The following is a 20,258-nucleotide window of genomic DNA, read 5'->3' on the forward strand; positions in this document are numbered from 1 at the left end:
ACACAGCAGATCAAACATAGAAGCAACCTATTTAATCCTAGATAAGTATGACCATGTTACCTGGGGAGAGCTCAGTTGGGATGACTCCCTTACACACATGGAGGAAAATAAATGCTTCTAGTATACGTGTCACCTTGTTACAAACAGGTAGAGTCTCCCAGATGGATAACAATTTAGGAGGGTTAAGAACTGCTGCCTGGCAAACACCTAATCCCAGACAGGAAGAGATTATCTTAGATATAACATTGGAGAGTCCAGGGGAAATGGAAGAATCTCAGGGTTCAGACTTCATGGGGTTAAGGTGCTTCAGTAATGAAGCAGAGCCTGCTTCCATGACACTTTTGTTTTTCATTTTGCATTGAGTTGATATGAGGTGTGACAGAATTTGATTACTACCGAATTTTAGAGTTGTTGGTTTGACTCCAGAGATGTAAAGTGGTCTTTGGATTTACTCACCAGTCTCTAAAGAACAATCAGGCATGTCAAAACAAGTGACTTTATTGAGCTCACAGATTTTGTAGGCCTTTTGCCCTACCCTAATAATGAGCAAGTAATTATCAGGGCAGTCTAAGTCCAATGGGAAATGATGAATCAAGAGAACTTCCAACTGAGATGTGATTCTTAAGATATTATAGACACTGGTTACTATACTGAGCCAGATAATTAAAGAACAATCGATTATTCAGGGTCCCAACATAAAGATTGAAATGAATCTGGGAGCAGCTGCAAGACATTCTGGCTCTGAAGTCCTCAGTTCCCAGTCTCCAAATTTATGCCATCTTTTTGTTATGGCAGTTTAGGGAGCTGGGTTTAATTCCCAGACAAGCAGATTGGCTGTTAAACAGGATGAAACCTAACACAGATTTCAGAAGTCCCAATTAGTGGCTTGGGTTTTTATACTCCCAGAGCTTCTCAGCACAAAAAAGTTTTAGTGGTTTTTTTTTTTTAAATATTGCTTAGATAAAAATTACTCAGAAATTGCTCATCAAACATGGCACTATTTAAGTCTGCCCCTGCTCTGGGAAGATATCATAACCTGACAACCTCACACAGGCTGCTTTAGGCTTTAAAGCATTATCTGAAATACGACAAGTACAGAGAACACGAAGGGCTACCTGCTCTAAAGTATGCATATGCTGACCTATCCCTGTGCAATAGGTCCTTAAATCAAAAGCAGGTATAACTTACAGTATTGAAGACAATTTTTCTCAGGATAAGAAAAAAACTCCATAATCTCTCGAAATTAAGCCAATACATTTTTGTTATTTCCAGGGGAACTGTTGGAAATTCTGGCAATCACAGAAAAATGTTACAATCATATATCTCAGAGTAGATTGCAGTCCAAGCAACATTAATGTTGCCCAAAAAGCTATATTCCTATTCTCCAAAAAACATTCTCATGCTGGTGTATAGTGTTCCCTGCAGAAATTCTATTAGATAAGGGGCATATATCTGGGCTGAATTGGTGACAGATTTGAATGCAAATTCAGCTCTCCAAGAAAACACACTCCTAAACAAAACCATTCACATCTGTTTGTATTTCTACTGCAGCTAAAATTCAGCAAAGATCTGTGAAGTGCACAGAAATCTGCTCCATCTTTGTTTAGAGGAAGACAATACAGCAAGAACACTGCTGTACTTAGGGAAGCCTCAGTACAGAGATGTTCAGCATCACATTATCTCAAAATCCACCTAGGTGCTCTTGCATTAATTTCTTTGCTTGTATCACTCCTGAGAGGTCTCAGGTTTGTGCAATCTATGTCAGCCTCCAAGGCAGGATCCAATGATGTCAGATGTACAGTAGAGCTTATCTTTATCTGTTGATTATCTTAATTTCTGGGGAAAGTCCAAGGTTGAGTGATACATGCTGCTGCTACACTGCCCAGTTTATTTGTCTCTCCTTGATCTGATCCCTCTCCAACTTTTATGGTTCTTCTTGCCTTGAATAGTCAGTCAGTTCTCTGACTGTACTTTGTGATTTCTATGCCAGCAGAGGGCTGGCATACAAGGTTAATAAGGTTACTTCACAGAAGGACATTGTATGAAGCCTGGTTTCCTGTTTAGGTTAAAGAAAGAGGAAAGTGACAGGAGAATACAAAAGAAAAATAGAATAGAAACCAGAAATTACTTAGAAAACAGGAACTACAATAGCCTTCTGTTGTAACCATGATAACAGAGTTTGCCCATTGACAGGCTTCTCCTAAAGCCCTTCCCTGCACAGAGTCCAGCATAATTACACTGTGAGGCTCCAGCACTCTCAAATGAGTGGCATTATTAGAAACAGTGACTTACAGCCATGGTAAGCTACAGCATAACCTTGTGACAACTCATTAACTTGAGCCACTACTTTCCTGACAGTGCTTTAGGAATGATACATAAACTCCTTCCCTCCCCAAATGTGTTGTATGAACTCAAGACCTTATCTTTCCAGAGAAGCCGTGAGGAAGCCTGTTTTCAGCCTGTGCTACAAAAAATTATTAGACTACCAAATCACGTAACTTGTTCTCTTCTCTTGTCTGCTTTTGCCACTGAATGTATAGCAATAAAGGGATCAGAGTGGGAATCTATAAACCTTGGTTTAATGGAAGAAATTTCTCACTCCGTAAAAGGGTCCATTTGCTGTGTCCTCAGATAAACCGAATCAAAAACAATGAACTCGGAGGAGAACTTACTAGGGTAAGCTCTTGTAGAGCACGCTCCAGGATAAGCTAATGATTTGCTTGTATTCCTTAGGAGAAGGAAAAAGGATTGCAAAAGCTAAAACAGAGAATAAGAGCAATTTTGTAGTAGATCAGGAAGTCTGATTCTATTTTTGCTGTGATGCAGATTTTTTTAAGTGAGCCAAGGAAGTGTCATCTACCCCCTTGATGCTGCACTTTATCCTCACAGAGAAAGGGTAACTATTTCCTGCTGCAGAGCTGTGTTACCTCCTTACTGTTTGAAAAGGGCTTGACCATCTTGAGCTAGAAAGGCAAAGCTAAAATATCCTTATTGCTAAAGAAGAAGAGAGTAGTAATGAGAACCAAAGCTGAGCCTGGGACAGTCCTCTCCTATCCCAATGGACCATGTCTGCTTCCAGCATCCATTCAGGGAGGTAGGGGCTCAGAGACAGTGCCAGGTCACACTTCCCACGTGTTCTCTTTGGTGGCTCTTTTGTTCTGGGAAGCACACATGCATCAAGTCAATTTTGTCATTTAGATACCAAGAGAAAGAGTGATTTTGCAAAAAAAGTTTCTTTCACTGTTAGAGACAGAACAGCACTTTGGCTTTAAATAACTTGACCTACATCAAAATCATGCCCTTGACAATCATCTGTGAGACCACTGATGTGACCAAAATTTTAAAGATGCTAAATTTAAGTTATATACTTAACCCTGAGTACCTGCAGAGAAAGCTGTCAAACTTTACCAGGGTACAGAAAGGTCTAATTTCAGGAACAGCTGCACTAACACTTCAAACTGTTCATTTTTGCCCTCAGTTAGCTCAGTAAGAGTCCAGTTTGCTTAGCTCTGTGGTCAGTATTAACCTTTTCCAGGCCTTGTGTCACTGAAATCACAGCTAAAAGTCAGGATTTGCTAAGTATGAAGGCTGGCACTCTGTTGGAGATGGGCTGCAACAGGTCCAGAAGTTTCTGTTTCTAGCTCTCACTGCTCCTGGGTCACGTGTAACTGAACCAACATAAAGTTTAGCCTAAAGATAATGCTTTAACTCCCACCCTCAAATAAACTACCCCCATTAATTTGTAGCAGTATTAAACGTGACCTACCCAAAACAAAAAAAACCAATTCACTCTATGCTAACCATTGTGAAGGACCCTAAATCAATGAGGTAGCTCTGCTTAGATCTTCCCTTAAATGAGGTACCTGAAGAAAGAACCAAGGTTTTTAAGTTAAAAAGGAAGATTATACCACAGTAACATCCAGAACACCTAATTTTAATTAGATAAAATGGATATTGATGATGCTAGAACAAACTGTACAACAGTCCTCATGCCCAATGTGTCATTAGATTTGGGAACTATTCCCCAGGCTTGGTTTCAGGTAATTAGGTGGCTTCCTGGGCTGCAGTAAACTTTACCCAGTGCCTGACAGACCCTAGCAATGTTCTCTTCTATCACCTTCAAAGCCTGGCTTTCTGCTTGTTCAGCCATCTTCACACTCTGCTTGTCTCCAAGACTCTACTCTTCAGGAAAAGGCTAATTTTTCCTCCTTTTAGGAGAGTTTCAGCACTCAACTCACATTATTTAAAGAAATTTTGCATAAAATCAGGAACAAACATATCAGGCACACTTTTTACACTGCCGAGACAAGGGTAAAGATGTAGGAGAGATTTGCATATTCCACCTTGAATGCTGACACAAAAAACCCCCAAACCAAGGTATAGTGAGCAGATCATAAGCTAAAGTTCAAATATATCACATAAGCCTGAGAGATTGCACATTTGGTTTGTTTTCATGTTATGGTCAGGAGAACAGCACCAAACTTAAACTGCTTTTATATTTCACTTGAACAGCTGAAGGTAGAGATAAAAACTAACCTAACTTTTCGTAATGGATGCTATAAACAAGGCTATAAAAGTCAGAAAACAGTTACTCAGGCATTGAAATATTAATAATAGGAAATAATAGTCTCAAAGAAAAGCATTCTCTTTCCATGTCTAAGATTCCTGCATGATATAACTGTGAGAAAGACAAGGAGGTGGTGCAAGTAGGATACTCACTATGTAACCTCAGGATGAGTACCAGTGTAAGTGATGAAAAGACCAGGGCTCAAAGAGTTACGAGAGTTACTCAGAGGATACTCAGTCTCCTAAAGAAATAATTTCCAGTTTCCAGACCAGAACTAAAAATTTTCATATTTGAAAGGGTAAACCCCTCATAGCAGTAGCAGATTTTCCTATCAGTGCTAACAGAGTAAATGATAATTCTTTTTCCCCTTGATTTTTCATTGTTCTCTAAATACACTCTTCCTGCTCCCTGCCAGTTCTTAAGCTGCCCCACAGTCACAATGACTTACATTTTGCTGTGAGCAAATCAGAACTGGTGTGTTAAAAAATAAAAGGAACATTCCTTATTCTGCTTTATTTAGTTGTGCCAGTGCTTTGATGAAAAGGGAAGGAGGCAATCTTGGCAAACCAGAGCTAGAAACTTCTCATATCCTCTTAACAAGGAGCCCCCTGAATGGCTTATGACACCAAAATCACTGCATGTTTCACTAAAATAAATCATAGATTGTTGTTAAGCACTTTTATAATGTTTGAAATTGTAATTGTTTAGACTATTTTTACTGGATAAAACGTATTATCCTAAGTAGACCTAGTTAACAGTTTCACAGAAAGTATTTACAATCAAATTACTTATTTGACAGCCTCTTTCTCCTGAAATACACGGATTTTGAAAATTATAATTTTGAATGGAATAGATTAGTTTTGTATATTGAATAATTACTCTTTCACAGACTAAAATAAAGGGCTGAATCTTATTAACCAAGTGACTTTCCACACCACTCATCTAAAATCGTTTGAAGTGATCAGAACAAACTTATCAAAAGACAAGCTTTGTCAAAAGCAGTATCTTGAAATCTTGTTTCACATGAGCATTAAAAGTTCATCTTTTCGCCTGACACATGAGTTTATCAGAATCTTTAGCACACTATCTTAGCTAAATCTTGACATTTTCATGAGGTGGAAAATCTGTTTCTACTTTTCATGAGTTCCAATTCTCTCACTATTAAAAGAGCAATAACACAATCTTGCAGTAAATATTAACAGCAGCAATAGGTGCATTTTCAGCAGTTTAAATAATGTGTTTCGCCAAAGAGGGAGAAGAACCTTATCCTGAATGGTTATTCACTAAGCCATCAAATTATTCAAGGCAAAGATAAAAATGTTTGAAAACAATTGCAACTTTCTATTCATTTAACAGCTTACATACTAAATATAGCCTGTGCTCTAAACATATTGTAAGCCTAGATGAGAAGTTTTGCCTTAATTTCTTCTCTTGACAATTTGTGATAAGAGACAGAAGTGCAAAGGGAACAAGATTATCATTGTTGTATTCAGTGCAGCACTGTGGCAAAGGAGTGGATTCCCACTAATACTGAGACTTCTGGGAAAAAAATCACCCAAAACACTAAGGACTGCTATTAGAGAGTGATAAAAACCCAATGCGTGCGTGAAAGAAGATACAAATAATGCACAAAAATATTTAGGTAGACCTATGCAGAAGAACCTGCTATAAATATGAAGCAAGGGATTAAAGTAAAATTTTTTTAGTACACTTCCTGAGAAATGCTGATTTTTCAGAAGGCAACACTCAATCATTATTCACAGCCTCTATGGCATTTGCTCATGTCTGGAAGGAACTGAATTTACAAATGACATTTGCATTTGGTAACTCTGGAACTTTGATTTTAAAGTACTGCACAAATACTACCTAGAGAAAAAAAATCAAACAGGTCCAACTAAAAGAAAATTCATGCAAGTCAAATTTATATCTGTCAGCTATTCATCCCAGTAAACTACTGGCCAAACCAAAGTTCTGGTTTCTGAAAAGTTTGATAGATACTTCACGTTTTATATAATCAACCTTTTAGCAATTTATTTACTATGCAATCAGCAAGAAAAATAAGATTATTTTTTGTTCTGAATTACTAATTCCTAATTGCCTGTTATTTGCTGTCACATTACCTTGCCAACAAGCCCCGACCGTGAGCTGCATGGCAATGTGGGAGGGGTGGATGGGCCAGTCATTGGTCACCAGGTAAGGTTCATATGTGGTTCCATCCATGTACAGTGTAACAACGGGAAACTCCACATTGACAATGTAGTAATGCCACTCTTTATCACATATCTGAAAGACAGAATGCAAGAAAAATGTTATTTAGCACTGAAGGTGACTAATTGTTATATCCCATATGTTTTTTAATTGTGTTGTTTCAAAATTTCACTCATGGAAAAGAAATAACACTATTGTAATTTATACATCTCTAACATTAATGAAACCTAAAATAGACAAACAAACAAAAAAATACTCGTGGTATACTTGAAGAATATACAGAGGCCTCTTAAAATACACTCTTTGAAAACAAGACATGGATAAATTAGAAAAATCAGACAATTCAGTATTTGCTCAGTATTTCCAATATCAGATTCTTAATGTCTATATCCACTTTTAAGAATATAAAATTTTGTGTAAGAGACACTTACTTAGGACGTATCAGCATAATTACTGAAGATCTCTATGAGCTCCAAATTAAGTATGAAAATATATAGCATTTAGTCACTAGATTGGTGAGTTCTTATCAATGATTGCCATTATCAACTTATCACATTAGTACTTAGAAAGTCCTGTGCAGCACACCAGGACTGCTGCAGTGCTATGAGGACCTCAGACACAGACAGCCCAGCAGTCCCTGTGTCCAACTGATCTGGGCAGGACACTCACATCTTCTCCCCGCTTCATCTTTTGGTCTCAAGCTTCTTGACAGATACTTGGGAAAATAAGGATATATATGGTTTCACTGATACACATCAGCTTTGAAAAGCAGTGGTCATATTTACAACACGCTTTCAACAGGACAGTATTAGTGTCAAATCTCGTATGAATTTCTGAGTTGGACAACCAGGGATTACTGCAAGATGGCCAAATTCAGTTTTTAGTTCAGAAATATACACCTAGATGAACCCAAGCCTCTAAAGAGGAGCCTAGTGTGTAAACATCAATGTCTGCCCAATTATTTTTTCCTTTGTTATATCTTGCAGATTGAAAAATTCAAAGGAATAAATCACATCAAATTGGTAGGATAAGTGAGCAGTTTTTAAACCAAAGCAATAGTTACAACAATGCTATTTTCAATTCTGGAGAGATACTTGTTTTGATGTATTAAGAAATGAAAGTGCTTGAATGCAGATATCCTTGCTGTTTCACAGAAGCAAACAGAAAAGTGATGTTTAAACATAACACTTTGTCCTTGGCCAGGTTAAGTGCTATCTGCTGCAATATCTGCCCTTTGAAAGCAAAAGCTAATGTTTTGTTCCAGAAGACATTTCAACAAGCACTTAATCACTTCTATTTCAAATGGATACATTTATTACTGCAGACATCATAGCTCCACAGCAAGAGATAAATGCAGCAAGGGGCTGCTACAGCCTTCCTTTTGTAAGCAGCAGACAGCACAAATGTTTTCTGAAGGTTAAATGAACTGAAACCAAAATTGAAAGTAAATAAATTGGAAGACTGAAAACCTTATTGAACAAACAGCAATCATGTATAGTATTCTGCAGCCCTCCTTTTCAAGGAAAAACAGCTTGCCAAGTCTCCTGACCTGACCATTAGCATGTGATGCATCACAGCCTCATGTGTCAGACATTTTATATAAAACAAAACAACTTATACACCTGATTTTGAGAGACCTTGTATGGAAAAAACTACAGGTATTAATATTTGACACTTTTCTGAGAACTGTTTCACGCTATTTCTGTTTTGCAACCCTAAACTGCATCACTTGGGATGCCCCAAGTGCCCCCCAGCGAGTGAGCAATCCTCCTCATATTTAATGAAAGCAAGAGCATGTTAATATAGCAAACCCAAACATTTTTGGACATTACATACACAAAGAACGTGATAATGTGTACTATGTAATTACTCCGTTGACTGATCATTAGGCAGTTACATTTTTCAAAGACAATGCTGCCTGGAAACATAAGATTACATAAAGTCCACACAATTCAAGCCTCCAGCAACTGTGCTCAAGTGCTTCCAAGAAAAATGGAGTTGTGCAACTGTGGATGTCCACACTAGAAAAGTATTTACTAACTTTATTTTTTCTGATACATTCCAGCAAATGATCTCTCAGTATATGTACTGGGCCCCAGTGTAAAATCAAATATTCTACAAGGAAGTAAAAATTTCCTTCAAAACTCTGGAATACATCCCAGTCATTCAGCAGCAGGTAGTATTTCATGGCTGGTCATTTCACAAGTAACAAAATAATGAAATAAATAATTGTGGTGTGTAATTTGTTCTGCTGTCATTTCAGACACTTTCTTCACCTTCTAAACATAGGAAGCCAATTTTTACCCTGCATGCATTCCACAGTGGCAAAGAACGTAATATGAAGCAGTGAAGCCACAAAAAGAAAATTATAAAATATACTACACAGCAAATAAAGAAATTTTAATGTTCTCAAGTAAGAACTTTATTAAAAAAATCTAATTTATAAAGCTATCTTAATGAGATAAAATTACAGATTAGTAAGCTTGGTTTCCAGATACTGCTCGCTGGCTCTAATCACTCTACCACGCCAGTGTCTGCCTCTCAAATGTATTAATCAAACCACAGTGAATTAAGACTGAAGTCTTAGTGCTGATTACAAGCCATTGCATTGGAATATGCTTTTATGAAACAGATAAAAACACACTGCCTATAAATCTTACAAAGTAGGTGTTCCAAACTTTTAGCATCTTCTAATTAAAAAAGTCAGGGATTTTTCTGTTTTATACTGAAAAGCTTGGGAACAGACTGAAACCTAAGTAGTTTGGTCTGAGAAGCACATGGTGCTTTGTTGGTCTGCAAAATGTCCCATTTTTTGGCTTTGTACAGAAGGGCTTACCATGCACATAAGGGAACATTTACTGCACAGTTCTTTAGTCTCACTCAGGTCAGCTTGGGCAGTACAGATCATTCACCTCTTTGGCTATATACACAAAGACAACCAGTGCTTCCAGAAGTGCTCCAGCATCTCAGTGAGACTCATCACCCATGCACACCCATCACCTTCTGATGAGCTTCCTGAAAGCCCCTGAAGTAATTTCAGCAGCCCCTAAGTCTGCCCACGCCAACAGCTCTGGACGACCTGCCAGCGCTGCCCAGTGTGCAGAGTCCATCCCTCTAGAGCTGGGAAAGCAGGCATTGCTTCCATCTACTGCTTCGTGTGACTGCTGAGGAAGTGTTCTCAGAATAAACATCCACAACAGAAGCAGCAAGGAGAAAAGCAGAGCAAAGGAAGCTCTCTGCTTACTGTAAATAGCACTACTTACTGCAGGTACGAGACACAAACTCCTTTCTGCCTGAGTGGTCTGAACCACTTGTTTTTGAAGAAAGCATCTTAATCTAATTCCAAAGAACAGAGCATGTAATTCTATTCACTTCTTTATGCCTTTTGTAGCCTCTTAACACACTCTGAACCTCTCATCTCTATCCTTAGGCATCATTTATAAGACAACTGGGCCTAGTTTAGGCCCCTTTATACAAGAAATACTCATATAAACTGGAGTGAATTCAGAGAACCAAAAAAATAGTCAGCTCTTGCCATGTGAGGAGAGGTTGAAGGAAATGGGCTTGTTCAGCCTGGAGTGGGGCAGCATCAGGGGATCGGTCACAGCAGCCTTTGTAGTGCCAAGGGAGGAGTTACTGGAGAGGCTTTTCCAGGTGTGCTGTGACAAAGGAACCATGGACATTCACTGAAAACACAGCAGGTTCAACCTGGATATAAATTGAAATTCAACAGGTTCAGGATGTAAAGCAAGCCTTGTGGACATTCAGACAGTAGAGCAGGCTGCCCAGAGAGGTTGTGCCTCCATCCTTGAAGACTTTTCAAGAGCTGGTCCAAGCTCACAGGTGCCCCAGAGACCTCCTGTGATGTCTCTTCCCAGCTAAATTACAATTCTAATTCCATAAACATCATTGTGCTGAAGATTATAGAAGGGCAACACTGTCACTCTGATGTGACTTTTTTTTTTTTTCAAAATAGGAGATATTCAAAGCCTCTTAGCTACAGGAATAAGATTCAAATTCATAAAATTCAGGCTTGCTATCTTGCAGGTGACTCTTGTAACCACCAGGCCAGGAGGTACAGCAGCAACACTACCACACTCCATATTCCTCTGGCCATAGTTTGAAAAAGAAAAACCAACCCCTCAAAAGTTTCTGAAAGGTGCATATAGATGTCTCCATGTCTGATGAGTGATGATTTTCTTACATAGACAACTCCTCTCATGACATATTTTGAGGAGGTTATGTGGGCATTATTGCTACATGTAAATTCCACTATGTTTTAAAAAACTGGATGTCATTTGTCATTGATGTTGACATGGACAATTATGAATCAGATCCTCTTATTAGAATGACAAATGTTTAAGACTTTTTTTGAATTTTGCACTCGTTTCACATAAAGATTAAAAGATATTGTGTCTTTATACCAGCTTTGATAAGAAGTAAGAGTCTAGAGAGTAAGGAATAAAATTTGTACATTCCTTTTGGCTACTCTGATGGACTGCACGAAGGGCACATATTAGAGGTGTTTGTAACTGCATAAAATGAAGGAAAATCCTCTTCCAAATTAGCTTCATGTTTTTGGAAAGCCTGTGCCTGGGTGGAGGCAGAACAAATTCTGGCTAAGCAAGGCCTCTGAAAACTTGCTATGTCCTACCCCACAGATGTTGTCACTTCCTTTGTTCCACTCTTGCTTTGCCAGCTTTAAAGTACTTCTCTTCTGCTGATGGCTCACTGTTAATGTGAACTAGGAGACTCATGAGAATAAGAACTGAACTGTTTTGCAAAACAGATTTTTAAAATTCCATTTTAGAAATAAACCATCCCACATACTAAATTCTCTATGGAAAAAAAAATCCCAAATTACTGGTTTACATCAATCACAATATTTCCACTGTAAACTTACTTCAGAAATAAAAGAGAAAACAAAATAAAAAACCCCCGCAAGCAAAAAGGCGAAAGTACAAACAATTTCATTTAAAAATACTAAAATGCCTTCACTCCTAACTGGAGTGCTCTTTTCCAACTTTCATCATGGTTTGGCTAGTATCAGCAGAGTGGGAAACACTTCAAGTTATGCTAAGTTTTCTTTTCTGAAAGCATTTTCCATTTCAAGTATTGGCAAACACCCCCTCAACCCCATTGCACGCACCTGTTCAAAATATGTACAGCCTTTAGACCAAAACCTTCAACAGTGGAACAGTGTCCTTATTTGCCAGCATTTCTCCATAGAGCTGGGGCAGGTCACCATTTGTAAATACACAGAGAGAAGTCAGGCTCTGCATTTTTATCTCACTTCACTAAACAAGACAACAAATGCAGGGAATCTCCCTTTGATCTAATTGTTAATGGCATTAACAGTACCCACCCAGCCACAATCCCTAGGTCAACCCCCTGCCTTGTTCTGAAAGTAGCCACATGCTTTGAAAATTTGCTTCAAAGCCTGGCACCCATAACCCTGGTTCAGAGCACAGAGCAGATGGTATTTGGATGGGGAGAGGGATATTATTCTGAGTTTAAAAAAATACCATGTTATTCTCTTCATCTCCAAAATAATCCTTCTGAAGGAGCTTTGTAAACCTTTACAGAACTTGGCATTGCTCTCCTTCTGTTAGTTCCACTAATTTTGGTATAACAAAATATTTTTATTATATAATTTTGGACATATTTTTATAGCTCAAAGGAACAGACCTAAAGGTTCTGGAAGACTGTTTCACTACACCTTGAATTGGGACTAAGGAATAGTGTCACTGTAAGCAAAGAAGCCTAAAGAAGACACTCATTTGGAAACAACTAGCAGTGGATTTCAAATAAAAGTGAAAAAGTTACATATATTTGCAATTTTTTTTAAAAAAAGTTGTATATTTACATATGCAAATTCAAAAAAAAATTAAGCATTTTTGGCAGTCGAGTCACTGTGCACAAGGTTGGTGAGTTTGGCATGAAGGCAACCCACAGGTGAGCACAGAAAGGCCTCTGCTCTCCCACTCGGGGGTTTCTAAGGATTGTCTCTAAAACAGGATCTTTAAAGACATTGAACGAGCTTTTATCTGTTCTTTTAGAAACTCATTTATTACCTTAATTGTTTTCCTAATGTCAGTTGTCACCCACAGACTTCTACAATTAAGGCATGTTAGTGTAAAAAAAGGAAAGAATGTACCTTGGGGCATTGCTTTTGCTCTAACTGCTGCTTTTTGTTGATTTCTTCTGATAAATCTTTGCCTTAAATTTCAGTAGCTGAGCTACCTGCAAAAGCTGATTAAGTGATATAGGGAAATAAGTTACACAGTTGAGGTTTTTTAGTTCTTTTTCTCATTGTCTATAAACTTCTGTGATTTCTTTTTTTTTTTTTTAATTATTCCAACACCACCAAGAAAAAAAGATTCATTGCTAAAAATGTCCTAGACTTGTAGACGTCAAGTATGTAATTCAGATATTCAGTATTAAGGATGGGCTTGCTTCACTGTAAAGCTGGGTTACCTAGTGCATTTCTGTTTTCTGATATAATGAACAAAAAATTATTCCTGCAGGGAATATGTAGTCTTCAAAGTAAAAGTTTGCTTTTGGGAGAATCAACAAATATATACTTGAAGTTGGCTTTGTGCTACAGTATAGTCTGCCAGTATATTCATTTTGGGGAAGAGCTTTTGAAAATAAACAAAAGCAAAGTGCGAACACTGACTAATCAAATCCATCCAGGAATATAAATTGCTATATCTTGTAGCATTATTTATTCTACCCCAGTAATAGGCTCTGTGCATTAGGACAGAGATTTGCCACATGTTTGGGCATTACTCAATCTAAGCATTGCTAAACTGAAAAGGATTAAAACATCTGCAGGAAAGGGTCTGGATATTCTTGACCACTAAGTGGAGCTGTGCAGATTGCAAATATGTCTCCAATATCTGCACAACCTCTTCAGACAACTTTAAATAAAGCTTGAAAATATCCATATTATGTACTGGGTTGTTTGTTTTCTTTTTTTTTTTTTAATAGTCTCTTTGGGTTTCCTGTTCTACATTTATCCTTTAGAAGCTCCTTCACATGACACTTTTTTCCCCCTTGTCTGTAAAATCAATATACAATGTCTCTGAAGTGACAACAGATACAGTATGTAGGTAGTTAATTAAGGGAGGATGGAAGAAAAATATACTGTATATGGGAAAAGAAGGCATCAATATACTCCCACCAGTTACCAGGTGATACATCAAAAAGCATCATCGGAATCTACCAGTTCAGTCTTTTGTCCACAAGAATATTGCTGCATACTTAATCTCCACATAAAACTTTCAGTTTGAACCCTAGCCCTGCTCAAATGTGATCACAGAGTCTCTCTCAGCAAGTTGCTGAATTCTGACAGCTGGTGGCAGTGAAGTAAAAAAACCCCAACCAACCAGACTGCTTTGCTGTGGACCAGTGATTTTATGCTTATGAGACTGGAGCATCTACTACTACTATAAGCACTAGTACTCAATTGTTAGCAGTAATGATTATAGGGTGGAGTAATTTCTACTCCTTTGTGAGGAAGCTTTTCCATAGCTATTGGAGCTGTACTGGAGGTTGGATGTCCCCAGTACACATGCTGATGTGATGGTAGCTTCATATACAGGGAGTTAACCTGGAAAATTAAATAAACATTCTTCTACATTTGCATTTGTAAAGGACCACGTATGATCAGTCCTAGAACAAAGCAGATTGAACATTGTGCAAATTAGTTCCTTATTTCTGGGACCTCAACTAAGAATCAGAAGAACATTAACCAGAGAAGGGAGCAAAAGAGACTGCCCTGCTCCTTATGCAACTCTGAAGCAAGCTGATGCTTCCTCATAGACTTTGGGGAGGAATCTAGAAACTCAGCTTGTGTTTCCTACCTCTGGCTGCACAGATAAAAGGAAGAGAAACCTGTTGGGATTATACTGAGGTGGGTGAGAGCCACAGAAATGTCATTCTCGAGGCTCTACTGACCATGGCACATGTGCGAGCTCCCAAATGAGGTACCAGTTACACGCCCATAGACAATATCAAACCCTGACAACAATGGCCATAACTCTCTTTAGATGTCACTATACTGACACCTTATTTAGGAAGCAAAGCAAAGCAAAGCAGAAAGATTTTCCACAACAGTGCATTTTGAAAAAAAGGAAATGGAGCTGAAGTATTGGGAAGCACTTCTTTGCCCTTACAATCTCAGTAATTGAAAAGATAATGCAGCTTAATGATGATTGATTTAAAATAATAGTTCATGTACCTTATAAAAGAAGCATTTCTTCAATACAAACTACTGAGTTTGATAGTTTAGAAAACTATCCATTAGAAAAACACACCGTATTTTCTCATGTACTTTGCTCAAGTAAATGCTATATGCAAATAAGTACAAATTTAATCCCAACTGATATTTTCAACTGTTTACTCACTGCCTAGTCTATATTTTTTCTTCTGCTTAATGTTTATACAACTTAAACATTTACTTTCACTTAAAAAAGGAAGTTTACACATACTGTTTAGGAAACAGCCCTAAGATTTGTTTGGTATTTTAAAGAAAATATGGATAAAATATTTGATTAGAATACCTTGAGTTGTGCAATTTGGTATGCAGTATGATTTATTTAATATGTCAAACGGTAGTGCAGGTGTCCATTAAATCAGAAAACTTGGTGAGGGAAGTATCATCTTTTAACAATTTTTTTCCCTTGAGAAATACCCCAAGAATACCTATTTATCCAAACTAATTCCTGGAATACATTTATATACATGTTTACCAAGTATATTTCTTTATAGCTACTGATGTTCCCGCAGGAAATGCCTTGTTGTATTTAATCAGAAATTCTTATTTACCTTGTAGTGACAAATAAAAGTAATTATTTTTCTCTCTCCCCAGCTCTTTCCCCTCCATGTACATTCAAATGAATGCAGAAGGAGAAGAAGGACCTAAAAGAGGTGAGTCTGTATTTAGCACCAGACTTACAGATGTAAGACATGTTTTGATCTTTGATTTTCCTGAGATAAAACTGAATCTTGCAGAACTCTGCAGTGTATTTCATTTGGAGGTTGACAGACACAGCAAATGTCTTTCATCTCAAAAAGAGGGTGAACACAGACACTACAAGTCCCCCTGTGGCAACTGGGGTAAATTTTTCATTACTGTGAGTTGGTTTTAATGTGATTTGTGTATGTCATCAGTTTAAAAGAGCTCTGACTCTGAGTTTTCCAAGATGTATTATCTGTTTTTTTTCTGAACTACCTGCCCCATGTGCTAGAGGAGGATGTTAATTGTAGTGCTGACCTCTCTGTTAGGCAGGTTCTCTTGTCATGCTGCTGGCATTCTGCCAGGCAGGGAGATCTCTGCCTTTCATCTTGGCATCCTGTGCCCCCTTTTGTAATCACAATCTCCACTCTATTATTCCATCGCTTAATGAAGCCAACTTAATTCCAACCACAGATGACATTTGAGTCATCTGCAAATGAACCTTCAGTGAGTGAAAACAGAAAGGATTTTAAAAAATCTCATGGTAAACTTCTACTCATTAATAGCAGAAAAAGAAAGGACAGGGAATGAAATAACAATCAAAGACATCTCTCAGCTTTTTATTTTCCAGTCCCCTGATGAGATCCTGCGTGGCAACACTGCTGGTCTTTTTCCATCAGAAACCATTCAAATATGAAATATATCTGGTCATTTGCCTGGATAGATTCTTCTCCTGTCTTACTCTTAAAAGACACTTATCAACTCTGGACTGAACCTGAAGACTTTTACCTTACTGTAAGACTGAGAGATGGTGGGTGGGGAAGGGTATATTAAAAACAATTCAATGGTGCCATCCTTTTCAGCTTTTAGTGGTACATATATATGTATGAATGTATGATATATAAAAATATGCATGTGCATACATACACACAGGCTTTGGGGGGAGTTTAGAAATACATAAATATTCTGCAACCTTGTTTTTTAATCTGTTTCATTTTAGGTTATAATAAAGTTTTAAAATAAAAAGGAAACACTGTTTTCAAAAAGTCCACGTGGTATAATCACTAAAATGAATAAACTCCAAAGAGCTTGTATCAATGTATTTTCTCAGACTAATGTGTAGTATTCTACCAGCTGTAATTCTACTACTCTAACTGTAAAGACTTCAGGGTACTTTCACAGCTTGTAGCTGAACAAATTGATTTAAAAACTGTTAAAAAAAAAAAAAAAGAGAAACTATAAGAGCATACAAAATAAAAAGTTTTCAGAAACTAAGTATTTAATAACTGGGCTGAAATTGAGGCTAAACTACTGAAGTGATACATAGCCAATGAAAACTGATAGTTCTTAACTATACCATTAAATAAAGTTACTACTGATATTTCTTGAGCTACCTAATAACAAAGTCTTGATAGGTAATATAAAGTAAAATAATTTGTAGAAATTATTATAATGATCCCATAAAGAAATAATCATGAAATTAGGAAGCAACATGCTGACTATTCTTCACCACTAAGGCAATTTTCCTGGCCATTAATCTCTCTCTTCCTCTCTCTACCTCTGGCAAATAAGCCCAGTTAACACTTTCTGAACAGGGTGATCGGGATTGGGCAATCCCTCTTTCCAGGCTCTCTCAAAGGAATATTAGGTAACTTTGGGGTTTAGCCATCCTCTTAAGGAAGAAGTATTTACTAGGTATCAGAAAATGTTCATTTTACACAAAAAAGCTCCCATTCATTGGACTTTCCTAGCATTTTTTTTTAAATTCCTTTAACAGTGGCTAAAAATTTAAGCATCTTCATTAGAACAAATATAACACTTTAGTAAATGCATGCATTTCCATGAGCATTCTACTCAGAAGTTCCCAAACCAAAATAAAACACAGCATGGTAGAAAATTAAAAGAAAAGAACCCAGAGTAAAATGAAGTTTTTATGCCTGATATTCCTCATATGACAGAACTTCCACAGATCTCAAAAGTGCTACTCCAAATTTGTAGAGAGATCATGAGCTCATTGAATCTCTTCAAATCCTGAATCCTCGTTAAACCAAAACATTTTTCTTTAAGAAAATGCAAATGATTACTTTTGACTTGCACATTCATTCATCAACAGAGTAGCATGAAATAAAAAGGTGAGTAAACTATTTATATAGCTTTGTTTATCAGTAGATAAACTCTATGCTGCCCACACCTACAGCAGGCAATTTCTGCTCAGCTTTTCATACTCAACTAACCATAACCAGCTGTGACCAATTCTGTGCTCTCTGATCTCTTTGACTGAGGGATGCTATTTTTGAGCCATATGCTTTATAGCTCCTTCTCTCTTGTCCTTATGGATTTTAAAAATAAGTATACAGGCCACAAGCCACCTGGGGCTAGAAGAAGAGGCAATAACTTCTCTAATTTAGGTGTGAAAGTTGGCTGTGCATTTTAAGTGTCTCCTCTTCACAAAATAGGTAGCTAAATCCCTTATAAAGTCAATGAAAAAAAACACCATTACTTTGAAGAGTTTCAAAGAGACTGACAGTCTCTTTAGCATTCATCAGCAGAAAATCTTCAAAAGCCCATTCAGTGACAAGAAAATGAAGGTCCAAATTTAGTGTCTTCAGCCAGGCTACAGAGACCCCCACCTGATGTCTGTCACCTCTTGAAAACAAGCACACAGTATGATTGAAAAAGAAATGCATTTACCATCCGTTTACATTCATTATACAATGACAGAAGTTCAACTTCTGAGTTAACAGAGCTGTAGACAGCATTAAACCATTATAACATTTGACCATCACATTTCAGCAAAAGGGAAAAAAAGACAGCCCTGCATCACCCGAGTGCACCACATGCAGGCCTAACAATCACAATGAATTTTCCAGCTCCCCACTCTGATATAAAGCTTATCACAGTTTTTCAAACAAGATCTTAGTCAAATGCCAAAAGACAGCTGAAGTGTGGCACTCCCATATTTGCAGCGTTACTGCTGGGAAAATTCACATAATGCTGCCAGGTTAGAGGTGGCTGAGGTCAACCCACCATTGGATAGGATGTCTACAAGTGCTGCACAGACCTGAACATATGCTGGTAGTATGGAACACATGATATCTCCTCTGCAAGTCCTGCTCAAAAATACAGAAATATATACACATTTGGCAAAATATCTTACAAAACCAGATATTTTCTGTATTTAGTGAGTAAATATGCAACTTGGGAGAACGAGGACTCACTTGAAATACTGTGTAATAAAAAGGTTATTACAAAGGTGTTGAAATCTGTGTTGAAAACCCCAAATATATTATAAAAGGAATTTTTACCAGATTTTAAATCTCATTCACATTATTTGCTACTGGACAATTTGTGGTGTAAGTCAGTAACAGAAAACAAAACTACAGATACAGGACCCACCAAACTCATTGCTACCCTATAAGTCCGTGCTCTCCAATTACCACCTTCTTCACATCAGCAAGTAACATGAGCTACAGCCTAAAAACTAATTTTAACAAGTGCTTAAATAATGCTAAAACAACAGTGGGAAATGCTAACCACATGCTGTTTTCAAATAAGCCTCCAGCTTCCCTTTTACTCCTTTAAAAATATTCAGAAAAGTTTTAAGTTCACTTGAAAAATCGGTATTGTCAAAGAAGAATTTCTCCGCTGTAAATTGATATTTGGCCAATGGAAGCCCCTTCTATTACCAAAGCCAGAAGATGATCTAGAAAAGCACCCTATGTGGTTTTTAAAACAAAGATTAGCATTTGATCAGTTCCTGCACATGTAATATTTGTGGATGGAAATTATTATAATATCCCAGTTCTATTAATGTGGGAACTTTAACTATGCTCTTTGTCAATTTTATTCAAAAGATCATCCCACCCATTCGTATATTTTTAGCAGCCAAACCAAAAGCTGCATTTTATTAGACACACCCACTGCTTCCAAATATCTTCACTTTTAAGTGGGGAAGTTACACTGATGGTCCTTGTGAGGGGCTCTCAGTTAATATAATAGTTACTGCCATTTATTTGCAGCCCATACCAATATCCAAAAAATGAGTTACCTCCACACAGAAAAGAATAAATAAAACTATTAAGGATAGTTAATGCAAAGGACTTTGCTTTGGAAATGCAGCTTGGCCATTGTCAGCATGGATTTGCCCTGGGAAATCTACTGCTGAGGAGAGCAAAAAAAGAAAGAGATGAAAGAAGCATTATACCTCCCACCATGAATGCTGCAGCTTGTCAGGCTCAATAAAATACTTCCTTGGTCCTATCAGGGTGGAAAACTGCTTCTTTCTAAATGGAAAGAATGATCAATATTCTGAGATGAATGCACTTTCTACCTAATAATGAAACATGGGAACATTTTTTAAGATCAACCATTACCTACCTGAATCTGAGGAATGAAAAGAACAACCAAAATCTTAGCCAGAATAAACATTACAAGCTTAATTTCCTGCCCCCTAATTTAAAGGGCTTCTATGATTATTTTATTTATATGCCAGATATTGATCCACACTATGGTTTGTCAGTA

The 20,258-nt window shown here is 37.4% G+C and overlaps 1 protein-coding gene across 1 annotated transcript in view; it reads right to left on the reverse strand.

Moving 5' to 3' along the window:
- Nucleotides 1–20,258, reverse strand: part of CLSTN2 (calsyntenin 2) — a 338,323-nt gene that overhangs the window by 25,088 nt on the left and 292,977 nt on the right. The window contains exon 9 of the mRNA XM_051782235.1: nt 6,688–6,850. Within this exon, the coding sequence (XP_051638195.1) occupies nt 6,688–6,850 (163 nt within the window). The remainder of the gene's footprint in view (nt 1–6,687; nt 6,851–20,258) is intronic.

This window comes from Manacus candei, unplaced genomic scaffold (assembly GCF_025592945.1).
Source record: "Manacus candei isolate 608988 ecotype Guabito, Panama unplaced genomic scaffold, ASM2559294v1 h1tg000015l, whole genome shotgun sequence".
Taxonomy (NCBI): Eukaryota; Metazoa; Chordata; class Aves; order Passeriformes; family Pipridae; genus Manacus; species Manacus candei.